At 44.7% G+C, this 22,759-nt stretch overlaps 1 protein-coding gene across 32 annotated transcripts in view; it reads left to right on the top strand.

The window, feature by feature from the left end:
- Positions 1–21,842, top strand: part of LOC128696092 (collagen alpha chain CG42342) — a 672,233-nt gene extending 650,391 nt beyond the window's left edge. For all 32 annotated transcript variants that reach the window (XM_070094994.1, XM_070095004.1, XM_070094998.1 and 29 more), the window contains one exon: positions 21,723–21,842. Coding sequence is in view for 3 of the 32 variants with exons in the window: in XM_070095008.1 (XP_069951109.1) it covers positions 21,723–21,752 (30 nt within the window). In the remaining 29 variants the exon portion in view is untranslated. The remainder of the gene's footprint in view (positions 1–21,722) is intronic.
- Positions 21,843–22,759: the final 917 nt, after the last annotated feature.

The following is a 22,759-nucleotide window of genomic DNA, read 5'->3' as shown; positions in this document are numbered from 1 at the left end:
TCACACTCCAACAGATCGTCAGGTCCCAAGTATCATTCGTCTCCATTCACTCCTATCTAACACGCTCACGCACGCTTGCTGGAAGTCCAAGCCCCTTACCCACAAAACCTCCTTTACCCCCTCTCTCCAACCCTTTCGAGGACGACCCCTACCCCGCCTTCCTTCCCCTATAGATTTATATGCTTTCCATGTCATTCTACTTTGATCCATTCTCTCTAAATGACCAAACCACCTCAACAACCCCTCTTCTGCCCTCTGACTAATACTTTTATTAACTCCACACCTTCTCCTTTTTTTTTTTCAACAAGTCGGTCGTCTCCCACCGAGGCAGGGTGTAGAAAGAGATTTGGTAATAAGTAATACATATTTTATGAAAAAGAGGATAAATAAATATACAAGGTATGATGTAGCACGTAATGAAAGTAGTTTATTAGATTATGTATTGGGGGATAAAAGGTTGATGGGTAGGCTCCAGGATGTACATGTTTATAGAGGGGCAACTGATATATCGGATCATTATTTAGTTGTAGCTACAGTTAGAGTAAGAGGTAGATGGGAAAAGAGGAAGGTGGCAACAACAAGTAAGAGGGAGTTGAAAGTGTATAAACTAAGGGAGGAGGAAGTTCGGGTGAGATATAAGCGACTATTGGCAGAAAGGTGGGCTAGTGCAAAGATGAGTAGTGGGGGGGTTGAAGAGGGTTGGAATAGTTTTAAAAATGCAGTATTAGAATGTGGGGCAGAAGTTTGTGGTTATAGGAGGGTGGGGGCAGGAGGAAAGAGGAGTGATTGGTGGAATGATGAAGTAAAGGGTGTGATAAAAGAGAAAAAGGTAGCTTATGAGAGGTTTTTACGAAGCAGAAGTGTTATAAGAAGAGCAGAGTATATGGAGAGTAAAAGAAAGGTAAAGAGAGTGGTGAGAGAGTGCAAAAGGAGAGCAGATGATAGAGTGGGAGAGGCACTGTCAAGAAATTTTAATGAAAATAAGAAAAAATTTTGGAGTGAGTTAAACAAGTTAAGAAAGCCTAGGGAAAGTATGGATTTGTCAGTTAAAAACAGAGTAGGGGAGTTAGTAGATGGGGAGACGGAGGTATTAGGTAGATGGCGAGAATATTTTGAGGAACTTTTAAATGTTAAGGAAGAAACAGAGGCAGTAATTTCATGCACTGGTCAGGGAGGTATACCATCTTTTAGGAGTGAAGAAGAGCAGAATGTAAGTGTGGGGGAGGTATGTGAGGCATTACGTAAAATGAAAGGGGGTAAAGCAGCTGGAACCGATGGGATCATGACAGATATGTTAAAAGCAGGGGGGGATATAGTGTTGGAGTGGTTGGTACTTTTGTTTAATAAATGTATGAAAGAGGGGAAGGTACCTAGGGATTGGCAGAGAGCATGTATAGTCCCTTTATATAAAGGGAAAGGGGACAAAAGAGACTGTAAAAATTATAGAGGAATAAGCTTACTGAGTATACCAGGAAAAGTGTACAGTAGGGTTATAATTGAGAGAATTAGAGGTAAGACAGAATGTAGGATTGCGGATGAGCAAGGAGGTTTCAGAGTGGGTAGGGGATGTGTAGATCAAGTGTTTACATTGAAGCATATATGTGAACAGTATTTAGATAAAGGTAGGGAAGTTTTTATTGCATTTATGGATTTAGAAAAGGCATATGATAGAGTGGATAGAGGAGCAATGTGGCAGATGTTGCAAGTAAGTTATTAAATGCTGTAAGTTATTAAATGCTGTAAAGAGTTTTTATGAGGATAGTGAGGCTTAGGTTAGGGTGTGTAGGAGAGAGGATTACTTCCCAGTAAAAGTAGGCCTTAGATAGGGATGTATAATGCCACCATGGTTAACATATTTATAGATGGGGTTGTAAAAGAAGTAAATCCTGGTGTGTTGGGGAGACAGGTGGGATTAAATTATGGGGAATCAAATACAAAATAGGAGTTGACACAGTTACTTTTTGCTGATGATACTGTGCTTTTGAAAGATTCTAAATAAAGTTGAAAAGATTAGTGGATGAGTTTGGGAGGGCATGTAAAAGTAGAAAGCTGAAAGTAAATATTGATAAGAGTAAGGTGATGAGGGTATTAAACAATTTAGATAAAGAAAAATTGGATATCACATTGGAGGGAGGGAGTATGGAAGAAGTGAATGTATTTTGATATTTGGGAATTGAGTTGTCAGCAGGATGAGGTTGACCATAGGATTGATGAAGAACAAAAGGTGAGTGGTGCAGTGAGGTATCTGTGGAGACAAAAAATGTCATCCATGGAGGCAAAGAAGGGAATGCATGAGAGGATAGTGGTACCAACACTCTTATATGGGTGTGAAGCATGGGTTGTAAATGCTGCAGTAAGGAAGCTAAAGGCAGTGGAGATGTCGTGTCTAAGGGCAATGTGTGGTGTAAATATTATGCAGAGAGTTTGTAGTGTGGAAATTAGGAAGTGTGGAGTCACAAAAAGTATTAGTCTTAGGGCTGAAGAGGGGTTGAGGTGGTTTAGTCATTTAGAGAGGATGGAACAAAGTAGAATGACTTGTAGAGCATATAAATCTGTAGTGGACAGAAGGTGGGTTAGGGGTCGTCTTGGGAAAGTTTGGAGGGAGGGGGTAAAAGAGGTTTTCTGGGCGAGGACCAGCAAGCATGCGTGAGTGTGTTAGATAGGAGTGAATGGACATGAATGGTTTCTGGAACCTGACAAGCTAATGAAGTGTGAGCAGGGTAATATTTTGTGAAGGGATTCAGGGAAACCAGTTAGCTGGACTCATCCTGGAGGTGGGAAGTACAATGCCTGCACTTTAAAGGAGGGGTTTGAGAGTGACATCTAAACTGTTGTATTTGAGTGCCTCTGCAAAGACAGTGATTATGTATGAATGATGATGAAAGTGTTGAATGATGGTGAAAGTTTTTTTTTCTTTTTTGGTCACCCTGCCTTGGGGGAAACGGCTGATGTGTTAAAAAAGAAAGAAAAAAAATACGCATACATACACACCTACATTCATCCTCCCTCAATGGGAGATGGCTATTGTGCTTAAAAAATTATTTATTATATATAGATGGGCTCCACCTCTTAGTGCAAATTTTGGGACATAGCCTCAGAAAAGTAAATAAAAAGGCTTTGAGAAATTTTTTTTAGATTTCTTCATGAAGCTGTTTGAATATTCCACTTCCCCTACCACCCCAACTTTTTGTTATTCTAACAATAGGTATATTTTATATACTTATTGTAAATGCATTCAGATATTTAGGAGTGGACATGTCAGTAGATGGGTTTATGAAAGATAAGGTGAATCACAGAATTGATGTGGGGAAAAAGGCGAGTGGTGCACTGAAGAGTCTGTGGAGACAGAACTATGTCCATAACAGCAAAGAGGGAAATATACAAGAGTATAGTTATACCAACACTCTTATATGGGTGTGAAGCATGGGTGGTGAATGTTGCAACAAGGAGAAGGCTGGAGGCAGTGGAGATGTGTCTGAGGGCAATGTGTGGCGTAAATATAATGCAGAGAATTCATAGTTCGGAAATTAGGAGGAGGTGCAGGATTACCAAAACTTTTATCCAGAGGGCTGAGGAGGGGTTGAGGTGGTTCGGACACGTAGAGAGGATGGAACAAAATAGAATGACTTTGAGAGTGTATAAAATCTGTAGTGGAGGGAAGATGGGGTAGAGGTCAGCCTAGGAAAGGTTGGAGGGAGGGGGTAAAGGAGGTTTTGTGTGAGAGGGGCTTGGACTTCCAGCAAGCATGCATGAGCATGTTAGATAGGAGTGAATGGAGATAGTTTTTAGGACTTGATGTTCTGTTGGAATGAGAGCAGGGTAATATTCATGAAGAGATTCAGGGAAACCGGCAGGCTGGACTTGAGTCCTGGAGATAGAAAGTACAGTACCTGCACTCTGAAGGAGGGGTGTTAATGTTGCAGTTTTATAACTGTAGTGTAAGCATGCCTCTGGCGAGACAGTGATGGAGTGAATGATGGTAAAAGTTTTTCTTTTTCGGGCCGCCCTACCTTTGTGGGAAACTGCTGACATGTTAATAAAAAAATATATAAATATTTTACAAGATACAGTGGAACCTCAAATATCGAACTTAATCCGTTCCAGGAGCTAGTTCTAAATTCGAAAAATCTGAAAAGCAAAGTAATGTTTCCCATAAGAAAAAATGAAAATACATTTAATCTGTTCCAGAAACCCAAAAATATTCACAAAAAAATTTATTTTAGAGATTAATTACAGTTGTACATACACACAACAAATATAGTGTTCAATTATGTATTAATTAATGTAAATAAACATGACATAATATTTTTACTTTATTGAAGATTGGTGATGGTATCTGGAAGATAGGGAGGAGAAGAGAGAGAATTGGGGTTAGTGTTTGGAAGGAGAATCCCCCTCCATGAGGACTTCAGGTATCAAAGCCCTCTCTGGGGTTACTTCCCTTCTGTCTTTTAATGCCACTAGGACCAGCTTGAGTCACTGGACCCCTGTCTCACAAAATAACTGTCCACAGCCCTTTGTTTCTGGTGCCTCTTTAAGATTTCCCTAAAATGGGACATGGTTTTGTCACTGAACTTGTTGCCAAGATGGCTTGTTTCAGCTTGCTCAGGGTGGTACTTCTCCACAAACATTTGGACATCATTCCACTTGGCACAAATCTCCATCTTTGAAGAAGGCACCTCAGCCACTCCCTCTTTCTCCTCCTCTGAAGCAAGGTACTCAGCTGTGGTGTGATACTGTTCCAGATGAAGCTCTTCCAGCTCTTCAGTGGTTATTATTATTATTATAATCAAGGGGGGGGAGCGCTAAACCCGTAGGATTATACACCACCTGGGGGGGACTTGTCATTCAGGCTTAATTCGGGGAACCAGAGCACAGATCCAGTTCCCTAAATCAAAAGCCCCTCACCAACATCAAGGAACCTTCCCTGAGGGGTCTTCAGCGGTTAGCTCTTCCCTGTGGTCCTCCACCAACTCTTCCACATCCTCGCCACTCAGCTGCCTTCTTCAGAAATTAAGGAGATCTTTGAAATGTGGGGTAGGATGGAAAGATTTATGGAGAAACATCACCCTGACAAGGCTGTTGCAAGCCATATCAGCAATTTGTACAGTGACAAAGTCTTGGCCCATTTTAGGGAAGTTTTAAAGAGATGCCAGAAACAGAGCTCTCTGGAGACATTTTTTTTTTTTTTTTTTTTCTCTCCAAGACAGGGCTCTAGTGACTCTTAATGCCACTAGGACCAGCTTAAGAAACAGAGAAGAGAGGTAGCCCCAGAAAAGGACTTGGTACCTGAGGTATTGATGAAAGGGGATTTCCCTTCCAAACAGTAAATATAATCCAATCTCTCCCCTCCTCCAGTCTTCCATACACTAAGAAGAATCACCAATAAAAGTAAATGTTATGCTGTTAATGTTTCATTCATGTCCCATTGTATTGTGTACAGTATGTACTACATCTATATTTCATGTAAAAAAATTTTTTTTAATACTTCTGGGTGTCTGGAATGGATTAATTGTATTTACATTATTTCCTTATGGGAAAAATGATTTTGAAAATAGTCACACTTCCTGGAATGGATTAATTATGAAAAACGAGGGTCCACTGTATATAATTTTTTTCGTCAAACCAGTCATATCCCACCGAGGCAGTGACACCCAAAAAGAAAAACCAGTTTCTCTTTTTAAGTTTAGTAAGGTATACAGGAAAAGAGGTTACTAGTCCCTTGCTCCTGGCATGTTAGTCACCTCCTACAACATGCATGGCTTACGGAGGAAGAATTCAGTTCCACCTCCCCATGGAGAATTATATTTATATATTCCACACCTTAGCGATTCCCTGTGCACTTCACCTTTTAATCAGTTTAATGTTTAGAAGCACGTGTAGCTACAGTATTTTCTTCATAAGATTTACAGTGCTCATCATTTAAGTACAACAGGTGGAGAGGCACCCACTATAATTTAATGTCCAAAGTGATACCCTACACTGTTGCATTTGTTGAAAGTGGATGGGCAGCTCAGAGCAAGACATCTGTGGCTATTGGCTGCATCTTAAGTGCCTCCTGGGATTGTGTGGTGGATGATTTTTGTATGCGTGGTCTCGAGGACTGAGTTTGTCAGACATTTTTGGCGATTGATGAATTAATGAGCAGGAGCAAGGTGCTGACATGAAAGACTGTTGTAGCGATCATTGGAGTGTGTGGTGTGAATATCGTGCAGAAAGCTGTGTTGTGTTGGTTCCTTGAGGACAGTGTTCATGACATGCCCACACTAAATGGGCATCCAGGAAAGCTTAGAAAAATGTCCCCACTAATGTTAACTATATTTAGCATACCGAGAATTGGTCTCATTTGCCCAAATTTTTTACTTGGTAAAACAGGTCTGCTTGCAACATCACAAAATCTGTTTAGTGGCTTTGTGATTGTGAAGTAGCCTTCTTCAATGACTGGCCATGAAATTTCCCAGATGTGAACTACATGTATTGAGAAGGAAATTTAGGGGAAGGATATCAGCCCATTCCCATGACTTTAGAATGCCATCTGCAAGTCATGGGGGTATTTATCCCATGAGCCCCTGAGGAGTGTTTGCTTATCACTTCTTAGACAGTTAAAGGACATTCTGAAAGGACATAAGCCACAAGGGCTATACAGCGCTGCAGGGTAGGGAAGGAAGCAAGGGAATTGGATGGCAGGAGGGAGGGGGGATGATCAGCAGGTTACAGAAAACAGCGGGGCAGGGGATAGTACGGGGGTAGAGGGTAGCAAGAGATACTGAAGTGCAGGGAACAACCTATTTTGTAGTAATTTTAGAGGAGGCCAACACTTTAATAACAAGCACTGTACAGCATTGGCATTAACACGTTGAAAGGAATGCTTGACAATGTCGTCTGTAAATAACATAGCATTGCAAGTTTCATCTCCATGCTTTTCTGTGCCACATTCATTAATAATTTTTCTATTATACAACACTACATATTTTAGAAATAATGAAGTAAACAATACCTCTGCCTAGATATGCAATTTGAATACGCTTATATTTTTATTATTAAACACATTTATCTCAATCAATCCTCTTCAAGGGGGGCTCCTTGGCGTGGTGAAGAGGCTCTTGGTCTGAGGAATTAGACCTGTCGGTCTCCTTCCTCAGACCAAACCTAATTACCCCCCAATCCCCCTTTCCCTATCCCATCCTCCCCACCCCTCCCTTTTGCCCTTCCTCTTTTTGGCCTTTGGGATTTTTCCCACAGGCGCACTAGTTCCTAGGTAGGGGAAAGGGTACTGTGGTCCATCCCATTCCGTTAAGGTTCTTGGCGGTGGCGTAGTTTGCCGTGGAATCTGGATCGCCTGGGGATGTCCCGATCCTTCTCTGGTATCCCGGAGAGTGGCATTGGGTGTCTTTCGGGCGACGGGTGTATCTCTGGAAGCCACCTTTCGGATTCCGGGGGTGGTGGCCGAAGGAGGTATGCTTTGTGGCAGATATCCGGCCGCCCTCTCTTTTGTCCACCGAGGTAGCTCGGCACATGTGAGGTTGCTATCCCAGATTGCTGGTTTACTGGCATGAAGGGTAGGGTATGGCACGGGTTCCATGCTGCAACTGCACTACTAGCGGTGCTGAGGTCCTCTTGGGCGCAGAGGGAGATTTCCGGCCCTTTCATTCCTCCTGGGAACTATTCCTCCCTGCTCCCCCCCTTTTTTTATTTTTTTTATTTCCTCCTCTTTTTTTTTTTCTTAAAAACAAAAAGCAAAGGAGTAACCTAACCATGGAGAACCCAGTCCATGAACCCACTACCCCAGGGCCCCTTCTTGATACCGCACCCCATTCTGACCCTGCCTTGTTTTTTGACCACTCTTCAGACACTCCTGATGCCCCTGTACCTCTTGCTGGTGCTGTTTCCTCACCCGCTTCAGGTACCAGGGCTTCGACTGACTCCTTCAATTTGTCTGACCTCCGCTCTCCTTTGACTATGCTTCCGGCCTCTCCCTCTACGGTATGGCAATTTTCAAATCGCCAGCCCGTTTCACGACGGACTAACTCCTGTCCTACTCCTAAACGCCAACGACAATCTCCTGATGATGTTCCTTCGTTACCTTCCCATTCTACTTGTAAAAGACCGACACGTCATGCACTCCCTCTCCACGCTCAGTTTTGGACCACACAATGGACTAAATTCTTTACTTTAAGACCAACTTCTTCTTCTGCCTATCTTTCTGACCATAGTACAGTGGACCCCCGCATAACAATCACCTCCGAATGCGACCAATTATGTAAGTGTACTTATGTAAGTGCGTTTGTACGTGTATGTTTGCGGGTCTGAAATGGACTAATGTACTTCACAATATTCCTTATGGGAACAAATTCGGCCAGTACTGGCACCTGAACATACTTCTTAAGTGAAAAAATATCTTTAACCGGGGGGTCCACTGTATTGGCAAAGCGCTCCTGCGCCAGGTTGGTAGAGATATTTCATTTCATGCTCTCAAGAGCGGTACGCGCATCGTCACTGTCCAGAATGCTACCCAAGCTCATGATCTTTCCCTCCTTTCGCATATCGATACTACTCCTATCACTATTGAAAAATATCTTTCTCTCAATTCTTGTAGTGGTACTGTCATTCTGCCCCATACCATAGTCCAACAGAATTTCCAGTCATGTGGCAATGACATTCTTGAACAGCTGGAACTCCAGGATCTCCCAATCCTCAAAGTAGACACTTATGTCCTTCCTGCCCGGGGGCGGAGACGTTACCCTTGCAATGTAGCTCGATTAACTTTCGACAGCAGTGAACTCCCGTCCTCTGTTTATGTCGCGGGACATCGGTTACAAGTTCGAAAGGTGATCCCTACATCGCAACAGTGTAGAAATTGCTGGCGTTTTGGTCACCCAGCGAAATATTGCAGATCTATAGCCGAATGCCCAGTCTGTGGTGCCGACGACCATTCTAATACATCTTGTAGTCAACCCCCATCTTGCCTTAATTGTAACGAGGCTCGCCCTTCGTACTCTTGCCGTTGCTAGGTCTACTTAAATGAGCGTGAAATCCGTTGCCTCAAAGAGGCAGAAGGTCTCCCTTATGCTATGGCAGTTACTCATCTCCGCCTCCAAGGGAGACTACCCCGTGTTTCTTATTCTCGCGTTTCAAAACGACCCCCACTTCTGGGGTCCCATCTTCTGCAGCCTCCTCTGTTGTTACCCCTCCCATAGCCACTCCAGTATCTAATCCTTTTGCTGTCCTTGGCTCTGACGTCCCGACTACAACTCAGTCTGTTCTCACATCTTCGTGTCCTTCCTCACAAGCCCCGGTATCAACAAGACCTCGTTTGACACCTTATAACAATCGCCCCTCTACTTCTCAGAAGTCCAAAAAATCCCCATTGCTTAAATCTTCTTTGCCCCTTCCTTCCTTCTTCCACCTCCGCAATTTACCTTTCCAGTCTCTGTGCCTAGTTCTTCCCCTCTCTCTCTGGCTCTATTACAAGTGTGGAGGTTCACCCTCCTCCTCGTACTATGCCTTCCACCCCTGTCCCCTCCCAAGTCTCTCCCTCTTCTGCTACCTCCCAGGTTTCTGCCTCTTCTGTCCCCTCCCACACTTCTTCTCCAGTCCCCTACACTCTTTCGTCCCCTTCTACTTTGGTACAGTCCATTACTGTCCCAATCTTTACTCGCCCTCCTCCTTCTACCTCTAATATTGTCTTCCATACATCTTGGAATTCAGAAACACTTGAAGCCATTTCAGAATATATTGCAGAGACTAAACCTTCAATGGACACTGATCCACCTCCTGTTCCTTCTCTTCCCTCTCCTCCATCTCCACAGCCCCATTCCTTCGCTGCTTGAACGTCTTCCAATGCCACCACACGTTGACTTTTCTAACCCCTCTAGTCCATAGGTGCCCTTCCCTACGGATTCCTGGTATTTTCTTCATTGTCAATCATGGCCTATTTACAGTGGAATATCCGCAGCCCCAGGGGTAATCGAGGTGAGCTTCAGATGATGCTTTCCAGGTTTTCCCGTTGGTGCTTACTTACAAGAACCAAAATTACACTCAGCTGTTTTCCAGCCTATCTCAGGCTATAATTTATTGTATTCTTCAGATCCTTTCTCAGATGGGACGTTTAATGAAAGTGCCCTTCTTCTACGCAATGATATTCTGTAATGTCAACTATTTGTCCATACCTTGCTGCATTACACTGCAGCCCGTATCCACTTGAATAAGTGGTTTACAATATGTTCTTTATATCTCTCCCCTTCTCGAGCATTTTCTATCCCATATTTTGCCTTTCTCGTTTCATCCTTACCACCACCACTTCTGTTACTTGGTGATTTTTAACGCCCACCATTTCCTCGGGGGGGGGGGGTCTCATTGTGACTCGCGTGGCATCCAGTTGGAGGCTTTTCTTGCCTCTCACCCCCTCCATGTTTTAAATACGGGTACTCCCACCCATTTTGATCCTCGTACTCGTATTCTCTCTTGCATTGATCTTCCAGTCTGCTCTTCCTCCACTGCACTAGATTTCACCTGGTCTGTTCTACCGGACTTGCATGACAGCGATCATTTTCCAATCATTCTTACTTCTCCTTCATATTCACCACCTTTCCGTAGCCCTCGCTGGCAATTTGATCGGGCAAATTGGAACCTTTACTCACAACTAACTGTTTTTAGTGAGGTTCCTTCTTCATCCTCCATTGATGAGCTTTTACACCTCTTCTCGTCCTCCGTTTGAACCACAGCTTCTCATTCTATACCCCAAACTTCGGGCAGGCATTCTCAGAAATGTGTGCCTTGGTGGTCTCCTGCTTGTACTCATGCAGTACATTTGAAATGCGCTGCGTGGGGCAGGTACCGGTATAATACAACCACGGAGAGACTTCTTGATTTTAAGCAGAAGCGTGCGATCGCTCACCGTGTCATCCGTGATGCTAAACGCACTTGCTGGCGAGATTGTCTCCACCATCACCTCTGCTTCCTCTATGAGTGCAGTCTGGTAAAAAGTACAAAAACTGAATGGTAAATATTCTCCTGACCCGGCTCCTGTTTTGCGGGTTGCTGATGTTAATATAGCAAACCCACTAGATGTTGCCAATGAAATTGGCAATCATCTGGTCCGTATTTCTCAGGGGCTCCATCTATGCCCCTCGTTTCTTTCCTCAAAGTCTGCCAGAGAGTTAGCACCCTTGGACTTTTCTTCTCTCAGAGAAGAACGATATAATATGCCTTTTACACTTCAGGAACTGGAGGCAACACACTCAGCTTGCCGATCATCGGCAGCTGGGCCCGACGACATTCATATTCGTGTGCTACAACATTTACATCAGTCAGCCCTTGCAGCCCTATTATGCCTTTTCAATCTTATTTGGTCACAAGGAGTTCTTCCACAGCTGTGGAAATCTGCCATTGTTCTCCCTTTCCGCAAACCGGGTACTACGGGACATGAAGCCTCCCACTATTGTCCCATTGCTCTTACCAGTGCAGTTTGCACAGTGATGGAACGCCTGGTAAATAGACGTTTAGTGTGGTATTTAGAGACACACAACAGTCTCTCCACTCGTCAATATGGCTTTCGTAAGGGCTGTTCTACCATAGACCCCTTACTACGCTTGGATACGTATGTTCATAATGCCTTTGCGAATAACCACTCAGTTATTGCCATATTTTTTGACCTTGAGAAGGTATATGACACAACCTGGAGGTATAATATTTTGGCCCAAGCCCACTCCTTTGGCCTTCGAGGCAATCTATCGTCCTTCCTCAAGAACTTCTTAACTGAGAGACATTTCTGTGTTCGGGTTAATAATGTGCTCTCCCCGGACTTTATCCAAGCTGAAGGTGTCCCCCAGGGATGTGTTCTGAGCACAACACTTTTTCTCCTTGCTATAAATGATTTGGCCTCTAGTCTTCCATCCAATATTTGGTCATCACCTCTATGTTGATGACTTCGCCATTGCCTGTGCAGGCGCTGACTGTCGCCTCATTAGTTTCTCTCCAGCATGCGGTCGACTGTGTTTCCAATTGGGCCACCACATGTGGGTTTAAATTTTCCAGTACCAAAACTTGCCAAATTACTTTCACTAGACGCTCTGTCATCTCCAATCATCCTTTATACCTCTATGGCACCCGTATCCCTGAACGTGATAGTCAGGTTTCTAGGCCTCCTCTTTGACCGTAGGTTATCCTCGAAACCTCGCATTACCTCTCTGAAGACAACTTGTCACAGCCGGCTGAACCTTCTTAAAACCCTTGCTCATCTTTTGTGGGGAGCTGATCGTCAAACTCTCCTTCGCCTACATTCCACCCTCATTTTATCGAAACTTTACTATGGTGACCAGATCTATTCAGCTGTCTCTCCTGCTACTCTATCCTCAACCCTATTCATCACCGAGGATTGCATTTATGCTTTTCGCTTTTCCCTTGTTGAGCGCCTCTATGCAGAAGCGAACGTTCCATCCTTATCTGATCGCCATGATGCCCATTGCCTTCACTACTATGTACGCTCTCATGATCTCTGCAATCCTTCCATTTATAGAATGGTCACCGATATTAGTAGACATTCTTTTTGTTCGCCGCCTCTGTTTGCTCCGTCCCTTCTCTCTTCGCCTACATTCGCTCTTGTCTTCTCTTCAATTTCCACCTTTCTATGTTCATGTAGCATCTCACTTTTCCCTATCCCCCTGGGAAGTTCCAGCTGTTCGAGTCTGTTCTTTCTCACTCCCTTGCTCGAAAGCCCAACTGTCTATGGTAGCTTCCCGCTCTCTTTTTCTTGACCACTTCCACTCATTCTCATGCCATTGCAGTGTACACAGATGGCTCTAAGTCTTCTGACGGCGTAGGATTCGCAGCAGTGTTTCCGGACAGCGTCGTACGAGGGCATTTACTATCTTCGGCTAGTATCTTTACTGCTGAATTGTATGCCATTCTTGCAGCACTTATCCGTATTGCATCTATGCCTGTGTCGTCATTTGTGGTTGTCTCAGACTCCCTATACAGAAATTTGATACACCTCACCCCTTAGTCCTCCGTATCCAACTTTGGCTACGCCGCATCTCTACCAAGCATGAAGATATTGTATTTTGTTGGGTCCCTGGTCATGTTGACGTACAGGGCAATGAACAGGCAGACACTGCTGCGCGGTCAGCGGTACATGACCTACCAGTTTCATATAGAGGTGTTCCATTTACGGACTATTATGCTACAATATTATTATTAATATAATCAAAAAGAAGCGCCAAGCCACAAGGACTATACAGCGCTGCAGGGCAGGAAGGAAGCGAGGGCATCAGGTGGCAAAAGGGAGATGGATGAGCAACAGGTTATGGATAACAGCGGGGCAGTGGATGGTGAAAGGGTAAAGGGCAGCAAGAGACTGAACCAGAAAGGGCTGAGGGGAGTGCAAAAAGTATCATCAGAGTTTGTGGAGTAAATCAGTCGTTGTCAAGAAGTCAATGAGAGAGTCAGGATTAAAGGAGGGTCCATCAGCAAGAAGGGAAGGTAAAGAGAGAGTAGGAGAACGAAGACGACGTTGGAGGTAAATTCTGCGTGCTCGCTGATAGAGAGGGCAGTCTAACAGAATGTGGCTAATCGATACTGGAACTTGACACTGCTCACAGAGAGGAACAGGGTGCCTCTCCATGAGATACCCATGAGTAAGACGAGTGTGGCCAATGCGAAGGCGGGAGAGAGTGGTCTCCCAACCTCGGCACTGATGACAAGAAGACGGCCAGTAACCTATGCTCGGTTTAATAGAATGAAGTTTGTTACCGAGCAGAGTTGACCAACGTTGTTGCCAACGGGTGCGAAGGTGGGTAGCTATTGCAGCAAAATAGTCCAGAAATGGAACACCTCGATAGGAAATTGGTAGGTCATATACTGCTGACCGCGCAGCAGTGTCTGCCTGTTCATTGCCCTGTACGTCGACATGACCAGGGACCCAACAAAAAACAATATCTTTATGTTTGGTAGAGATACGGCGTAGCCAAAGTTGGATACGGAGAACTAGGGGATGAGATGTATCAAATTTTCGTATAGCCTGTAGAGCACTAAGGGAGTCTGAGACTACTACAAATGATGACACAGGCATAGATGCGATACGAATAAGTGCTGCAAGAATGGCATACAGTTCAGCAGTAAAAATGCTAGCTGAAGATAGTAAATGCCCTCGTACGACGCTGTCCGGAAACACTGCTGCGAATCCGACGCCGTCTGAAGACTTAGAGCCATCTGTGTACACAGCGGTGGCATGAGAATGAGAGTGGAAGTGATCAAGAAAAAGAGAGCGGGAAGCCACCGTAGGCAGTTGAGCTTTCGAGCAAGGGAGTGAGAAAGAACAGACCCGAACAGCTGGAACTTCCCAGGGGGGTAGGGAAAAGTGAGATGCTACATGAACATATAAAGGTGGTAACTGAAGGGAAGACAAGAGTGAAAGTAGGCGAAGAGAAAAGGGACGGAGCAAACAGGGGCGGCGAACGAATAAAGAATGTCTACTAATATCGGTGACCATTCTATAAATGGAAGGATTGTGTAGATCGTGAGAGCGTACATAGTAACGAAGGCAATGGGCATCACGGCGATCAGACAAGGATGGAACATTTGCTTCTGTATAGAGGCTCTCAACAGGGGAAGAGCGAAAAGCACCAAGGCACAAACGTAAGCCTTGGTGATGGATAGAGTTAAGGCTAGAGAGAGTAGCAGGAGAGGCCGCGGAATAAATCTGGTCACCATAATCGAGTTTCGATAAAACGAGGGCTGAATGTAGGCGAAGCAGAGTTCGACGATCAGCTCCCCAGGAAAGATGAGCAAGGGTTTTAAGAAGGTTTAGCCGGCTGTGACAAGTTGCCTTCAGAGAGGTAATGTGAGGTTTCCAGGTTAACCGACGGTCAAAGAGAAGGCCTAGAAACCTGACTGTATCACGTTCGGGGATACGGGAGCCATAGAGATACAAAGGATGATCGGAGATAACAGAGCGTCTAGTGAAAGTAATTTGGTGAGTTTTGGTACTTGAAAATTTAAACCCATGTGTGGTGGCCCAAGTGGAAACACGGTCGACCGCATGCTGGAGAGAAACTGCAATAAGGTGACAGTCAGCGCCTGCACAAGCAATAGCGAAGTCATCAACATAGAGTGATGACCAAATATTGGGTGGAAGAACAGAGGCCAAATCATTTATAGCAAGGAGAAAAAGTGTTGTGCTTAGAACACATCCCTGAGGGACACCTTCAGCTTGGACGAAGTCCGGGGAAAGAACATTATTGACTCGAACACGGAAATGTCTGTCAGTTAAAAAGTTCTTAAGGAAGGATGGTAGATTGCCTCGGAGGCCTAAGGAATGGGCCTGGGCCAAAATATTATACCTCCAAGTTGTGTCATATGCCTTCTCAAGGTCAAAAAATATGGCAATAACCGAGTGATTATTCGCAAAGGCATTACGAACATACGTATCCAAGCGTAGTAAGGGGTCTATGGTAGAACGACCCTTACGAAAGCCATATTGACTAGCGGAGAGACTGTTGTGAGTCTCTAAATACCACATTAAACGTCGATTTACGAGGCGTTCCATCACTTTGCAAACTGCACTTGTAAGAGCGATGGGGCGATAGTGGGAGGCATCATGTCCTGTAGTACCCGGTTTGCGGAAAGGGAGAACAATGGCAGATTTCCACAGCTGGGGAAGAACTCCTTGTGCCCAAATAAGATTGAAGAGGTGTAAGAGGACTACAAGGGCTGACCGATGTAAATGTTGTAACATACGAATATGAATGTCATCAGGCCCAGCTGCCGATGATCGGCAAGCTGAGAGCGTTGCCTCCAGTTCTTGAAGTGTAAAAGGCACATTGTACTGTTCTTCTCCGAGAGAAGAAAAGTCCAAGGGTACTAACTCTCTGGCAGACTTTGAGGAAAGAAACGAGGGGCATAGATGGAGCCCTCGGGAAATACGGACCAGATGTGTGCCAAGTTCAATGGCAACGTCGAGAGGGTTTGCTATATCAACACCAGTGACCCGTAGAACAGGAGCCGGGTCAGGAGAGTATTTACCACTCAATTTCCTCACTTTTTTCCAGACTGCACTCATAGAAGAAGCAGAGGTGATGGTGGAAACATAGTCTCGCCAACAAGTGCGTTTAGCTTCACGGATGACACGGCGAGCGATCGCACGCTTCTGCTTAAAATCAACAAGTCTCTCAGCGGTTCTATTGTACCGGTACCTGCCCCATGCAGCACGTTTCAAACGGACTGCACGAGCACAAGCAGGAGACCACCAAGGCACGCACTTCTGAGAATGCCTGCCTGAGGTTTGGGGTATAGAATGAGAAGCTGCGGTATAAACTGATGTCGAGAAGATGTGTAGGAGCTCATCAATGGAGGATGAAGAAGGAACCTCACTAAAAGCAGTGAGGTGTGAGTAAAGATCCCAATTTGCCCGATCAAATTGCCAGCGAGGGCTACGGGAAGGTGGTGAATATTATTATTATAATCAAGGGGGAAGCGCTAAACCCGGAGGATTATACAGCGCCTGGGGGGGGGGATGTGGAAGGCATTCAGGCTTAATTCGGGGAACTGGAGCACAGATCCAATTCCCTAAATCAAGAGCCCCTCACCAACATCAAGGAACCTTCCTTGAGGGGAAGGTGGTGAATAGGAAGGAGAAGTAAGAATGATCGGAAAATGATCGCTGTCATGTAAGTCTGGTAGAACAGACCAGGTGAAGTCTAGTGCAGTGGAGGAAGAGCAGACTGATAGATCGATGCAAGAGAGAGTATGAGTACGAGGATCAAAATGGGTGGGAGTACCCGTATTTAAAACATGGAGGGGGTGAGAGGCAAGAAAAGCCTCCAACTGAATGCCACGTGAGTCACAATGAGACCCCCCCCAGAGGAAATGGTGGGCATTAAAATCACCAAGTAACAGAAGTGGTGGTGGTAAGGATGAAACAAGAAAGGCAAAGTCTGGGATAGAAAATGCTCGAGAAGGAGAGAGATATAAAGAACATATTGTAAACCACTTATTCAAGTGGATACGGGCTGCAGTGTAATGCAGCGAGGTATGGACAAATAGGTGACAGTACGGAATATCATTGCGTAGAAGAAGGGCACTTTCATTAAAGGTCCCATCTGAGAAAGGATCCGAAGAATACAATAAATTATAGCCTGAGATAGGTTGGAAAACAGCCGAGTGTAATTTTGGTTCTTGTAAGCAAGCACCAACAGGGGAAAACCTGGAAAGCAACATCTGAAGCTCACCCCGATTACCCCTGAGGCCGCGGATATTCCACTGTAAATAGGCCATGATTGGCGATGAAGAAAATATCAGGAATCTGTAGGTAAAGGCACCTACGGACTAGAGGGGTTAGAAAAGTCAACGTGTGGTGGCATTGGAAGATGTTCAAGTAGCGAAGGAACGGAGCGTTGCGAAGAATGGGGTTGTGAAGATGGAGGAGAGGGAAGAGAAGGAACAGGAAGTGAATCAGTGTCCATTGAAGGTTTAGTCTCTGCAATATATTCTGAAATGGCTTCAAGTGTTTCTGAATTCAAAGATGTATGGGAAACCATATTGGAGATAGGAGGAGGAGGGTGAGTAAAGATTGGGACAGTAATGGACTGTACCAAAGTAGAGGGGGAGGGAAAAGTGTAAGGGACTGGAGATGAAGTGTGGGGGGGGACAGAAGAGGTAGAAACCTGGGAGGTGACAGAAGAGGGAGAAACTTGGGAGGGGACGGGGGTGGAAGGCATAGTACGAGGAGGAGGGTGAATCTCCACACTTGTAATAGAGCCAGAGAGAGGGGAAGAACTAGGTACAGAGACTGGAAAGGTAACGTGTGGAGGTGGAAGAAGGGAAGGAAGGGGCAAAGAAGATTTGAGCAATGTGGATTTTTTGGACTTCTGAGTAGAGGGGCGATTGGTATTAGGTGTCGTACGAGGTCTTGTCGATACTGGGGCTTGTGAGGAAGGACGCGAAGATGTGAGAACAGACTGAGTTGTAGTCGGGACGTCAGAGCCAAGGACAGCAAAAGGATTAGATGCCGTAATGGCTATGGGAGGGGTAACAACAGAGGAGGCTGCAGAAGATGGGACCCCAGAAGTGGGGGGATGTTTGGAAACACGAGAATAAGAAACACGGGGTAGTCTCCCTTGGAGGCGGAGATGAGTAACTGCCATAGCATAAGGGAGACCTTCTGCCTCTTTGAGGCAACGGATTTCACGTTCATTTAAGTAGACCTGGCAACGGCGGGAGTACGAAGGGTGAGCTTCATTACAATTAAGGCAAGATGGAGGTTGACTGCAAGATGTATTAGAATGGTTGTCGGCACCACAGACTGGGCATTCGGCCATAGATCTGCAATATTTCGCTGGGTGACCAAAACGCCAGCAATTTCTACATTGTTGCGGTGTAGGTATCACCTTTCGAACTTGTAACCGATGTCCCGCGACATATACAGAGGACGGGAGTTCTCGGCTGTCAAAAGTTAAACGAGCCACATTGCAAGGGTAACGTCTCCGCCCCCGGGCAGGAAGGACATAAGTGTCTACTTTGAGGATTGGGAGATCCTGGAGTTCCAGCTGTTCAAAAATGTCATTGCCACATGACTGGAAATTCTGTTGGACTATGGTATGGGGCAGAATGACAGTACCACTACAAGAATTGAGAGAAAGATGTTTTTCAATAGTGATAGGAGTAGTATCGATATTCGAAAGGAGAGAAAGATCATGAGCTTGGGTAGCATTCTGGACAGTGACGATGCGCGTACCGCTCTTGAGAGCGTGAAATGAAATATCTCTGCCAACATGACGCAGGAGCGCTTTGGCAATACTATGGTCAGAAAGGTAGGCAGAAGAAGAAGTTGGTCTTAAAGTAAAGAATTTAGTCCATTGTGTGGTCCGAAACTGAGCGTGGAGAGGGAGTGCTTGACGTGTCGGTCGTTTCCGAGTAGAATGGGAAGGTAACGACGGAGCATCATCAGGAGATTGACGTTGGCGTTTAGGAGTAGGACCGGAGTTGGTCCGGCATGAAATGGGTGGGCGATTTGAAAATTGCCGTACCGTAGAGGGAGAAGCCGGAAGCATAGTCAAAGGAGAGCGGAGTTCAGACAAATCGAAGGAGTCAGTCGAAGCCCCGGTACCTGAAGCGGGTGAGGAAACAGCACCAGCAAGAGGTACAGGGGCATCAGGAGTGTCCGAAGAGTGGTCTAAACACAAGGCAGGGTCAGAATGGGGTGCGGTATCAAGAAGGGGCCCGGGGGTAGTGGTTTCATGGACTAGGGCTGCCATGGTTAGGTTACTCCTTTGCTTTTTGTTTTTAAGAAAAAAAAAAGAAAGAAGAAAAGAAAATAAAAACAAAAAAAAGAATAAAAAAAGGGGGGAGCGGGGAGGAATAGTTCCCAGGAGGAATGAAAGGGCCGGAAATCTCCCTCCGCGCCCAAGAGGACTCGACACCGCTAGTAGCGCAGATGCAGCATGGAACCCGTGCCATACCCTACCCTTCATGCCAGTAAACCAGCAATCCGGGATAGCAACCTCACATCTGCCGAGCTACCTCGGTGGACAAAAGAGAGGGCGGCCGGATATCCGCCACAAAGCATACCTCCTTCAGCCACCACCCCCGGAATCCGAAAGGTGGCTTCCAGAGATACACCCGTCGCCCAAAAGACACCCAAAGCTACTCCGGGATACCGGAGAGGGATCGGGACATCCCTAGGCAATCCAGATTCCACGGCAAACTACGCCACCGCCAAGAAACCTCAACGGAATGGGATCGACCCCGGTGTCCTTTCCCCTACCTAGGAACTAGCGCGCCTGTGGGAGAAATCACGAAGGCTAAAAAGAGGAAGGGCAAAAGGGAGGGGTGAGGAGGAGGAGGAGGAATGGAAAAAGGGGAGGATGGGGAGGATGGGATAGGGGAGGGGAGAATGGGGGGTAATTAGGTTCGGTCTGAGGAAGAAGACCGACAGGGCTAATTCCTCAGACCAAGAGCCTCTTCACCACGCCAAGGAGCCCCCCTTGAAGAGGTATGCTACAATAGCTACCCACCTTCACACCCGTTGGCAACAACGTTGGTCTACCCTACTCGGTAACAAACTTCAGTCTATTAAACCGCGTATAGGTTACTGGCCGTCTTCTTGTCACCAGTGCCGAGGTTGGGCGACTGCTCTCTCCCGTCTCCGCATTGGCCATATTCGTCTTACTCATGGAGAGGCACCCTGCTCCTCTCTTTGAGAATTGTCAGGTTCCATTATCGGTCAGCCACATTCTGTTAGACTGCCCACTTTATCAACGAGCACACAGAATTTACCTCCGTCGTCGTCTTCGCTCTGCTGCTCTCTCTTTACCTTCCCTTCTCGCTGATGGACCCACTTTTCATCCGGACTCTCTCATCGAGTTTTTGACAACAACTTACATACTTCACAAACTCTGATGATACCTTCAGCCCTTTCTACCTCGATCTCTTGCTACCCTGCACTATCCCCTGCCCCGCTGTTTTCTGTAACCTACTGATCGCCCCTTGCCCCTTCTGCCGCCCAATACCCTCGCTTCCTTTCCTACCTTGCAGTGCTATATAGCCCTTGTGGCTTAGCACTTCTTTTTTATTATAATAATTATCTCAATCAATTACTTAGACTTTAGGTACCTGATATCCCTGCTTAATAAATTTAGGAATGTATGCATGCTAAAGTGGTAAAAAAAAATTTGGGTGATAAATTGGCATGTTTGAGCATGAGATTTGTAAATGATCAGTTTTATTAAGTAAATGTATTGAAATTGTAATGATTTTTCTTGGTACTGTAGTCAGTGTATCCTCTCTTCATGTCAAAATATTTTTATAGTTAATTTATTTTAAAGGAATGCAAATTTGAATTATATTTGCCTACAGGGAGAAAGAGTATACACCATAAAATGAGTGGGAGTTTAAACCCATGGCATAACAATTTTCAAATCTATCACATATAATAGGGCCCCAACTTAAAATATTAATGCATTCCTGAAAATTCATTGTATTCTTAGAATAATGCATTATTGAGCCATGATATTCCTTATCTAATTTCAGTTAATTTTTTCCATCAAATTCCTCCTAATATACATTCAGTATTATTCCTTAACACTTAAAAAATTGTACGTGCACATTTGCTCACGTGTGTGGTTACAAGGGGTCGAGTCTTAGCTCCTGGCCCTACACCTCGGCTTGCCAGATTGACACTCTCCTAACCTTGTGGTCCCTATCATGCCTATTTTTACAAGTATGTATGACATCTGCCTCCACTACCTCTTCATTAAGGTCATCCCACTTATCAACCACCCTGAGAATGAAGAAATATATCTTAACATCCCTGTGACTTGTCTGTCTTTAGCTTCCAGCTGTGTACCTGTTTGTCTGCCCTATCAATTCTAGTGAATATTTTATATGTTATGTAGTCCTTGGTCCTTCTGGTCTCCAGGGTCATTAGATTACATTCTTTTAGCTTTTCCTTATAGCTCATACCCCTTAGCTCTGGAACTAGTTTTGTTGCAAGGAGGGAGGGATAGGATTTTGGGGGGGGGGGGTGCAGTCGGGGGGTAATCTGTGATTTTGTACCCCAGCAATACCTTCTACATAATTTTCTTGGGTGTCATATTTACCCAAATTCTATTCTATTACAAAACTCTTACATTTATGATTTCAGTCAAATTTTTAAAACTTTCCTTTATATTACTGTTTTAAATGTTGTTGTTTAAACAATCTGATTTTTTTTTTTTAAATACTTACAGAGTTATGAAGAGATATTTAACCATCACTAACCTGGGGTTGACTGGTATGGTGCAGCAGCAGCAGTGTTCACTACAGCAGAGCCATGAGCACTCTTCTTCCCCCCCCTCCCCTCCCTTCTTAATCCTAGAAAACACAATTGGTGGGGTAAAAGTTCTTTTAAACAATTGGGGGGAAAAATGACTGAAAAATGTAGTGAGAAAATTCTTCCAGAAATTTCGGGACAGCCGTTTACAGTGCTGCCGAATGTTTGTGCTTCTCTTGTGTTATCATACCAGAATTGTGGATCAGCCTTTAGTTCAAGTGAATCTGAAAATATTGGGATAAGTGTTGGCCACAAGCTTAGAATTTTTCCCTTTGTATATAGTGTACAGAAGTTTCTACTCTCCTTGGTCCATAGTGACTGTGTATAGCGAGTTCCTTTTTTTTTTTTTGTTTTTCTTACTCAGTGCTTACCTTGAAACTACAACATAGGGACACCTCCAGTGATCAGTGTATAAACTATAAAAACTATTATATTATATTTATGGGGAAGCGCAAAACCCATAGAGGGTCATACAGCGCCTGGGGGAGTGAGGAATGGGAGGCAATTAGGTTTGATCCAAGGAAATAGAGGGTAGCTTCAATTCCCTGGATCGAGAGGCCTTCACTGGCATCAAGGTTTCTCCCTTGAACTGTAGTTATCATAGATTTGGTAAATCAAAAATTGCAGAAGTGAGGGCACAAGATTAAAATAGTTTCACAGGGTAGTGAACATTATTGAACAAGTTATAATTGGACATCTTAGGAATTTCTGATTAACCAAATCTCGGGTAAATGCAATATTGGTGAAGGGTAAAGTACAGCATTGATGTTTGTTCTACTCTGGGCTAGCAAGCATGTTACTGCATAACTGCCATAGTTAAGTAATTGTTATACAATATGTTCTCCTTTTATGTTAAAAGGTATGCACTTATTTGAATACACTTCATATTTTTTTTTTCCATCTTGGACAACAGATTCCAGTAACTGAATACTATTGAGCTGATAAAGGAAGCTT

The sequence above is a fragment of the Cherax quadricarinatus genome, chromosome 48 (assembly GCF_038502225.1).
Source record: "Cherax quadricarinatus isolate ZL_2023a chromosome 48, ASM3850222v1, whole genome shotgun sequence".
NCBI classification, from domain to species: Eukaryota; Metazoa; Arthropoda; class Malacostraca; order Decapoda; family Parastacidae; genus Cherax; species Cherax quadricarinatus.
Note: the sequence above shows the minus strand (reverse complement) of the source record. Positions and strands in the feature narration are given on the sequence as shown.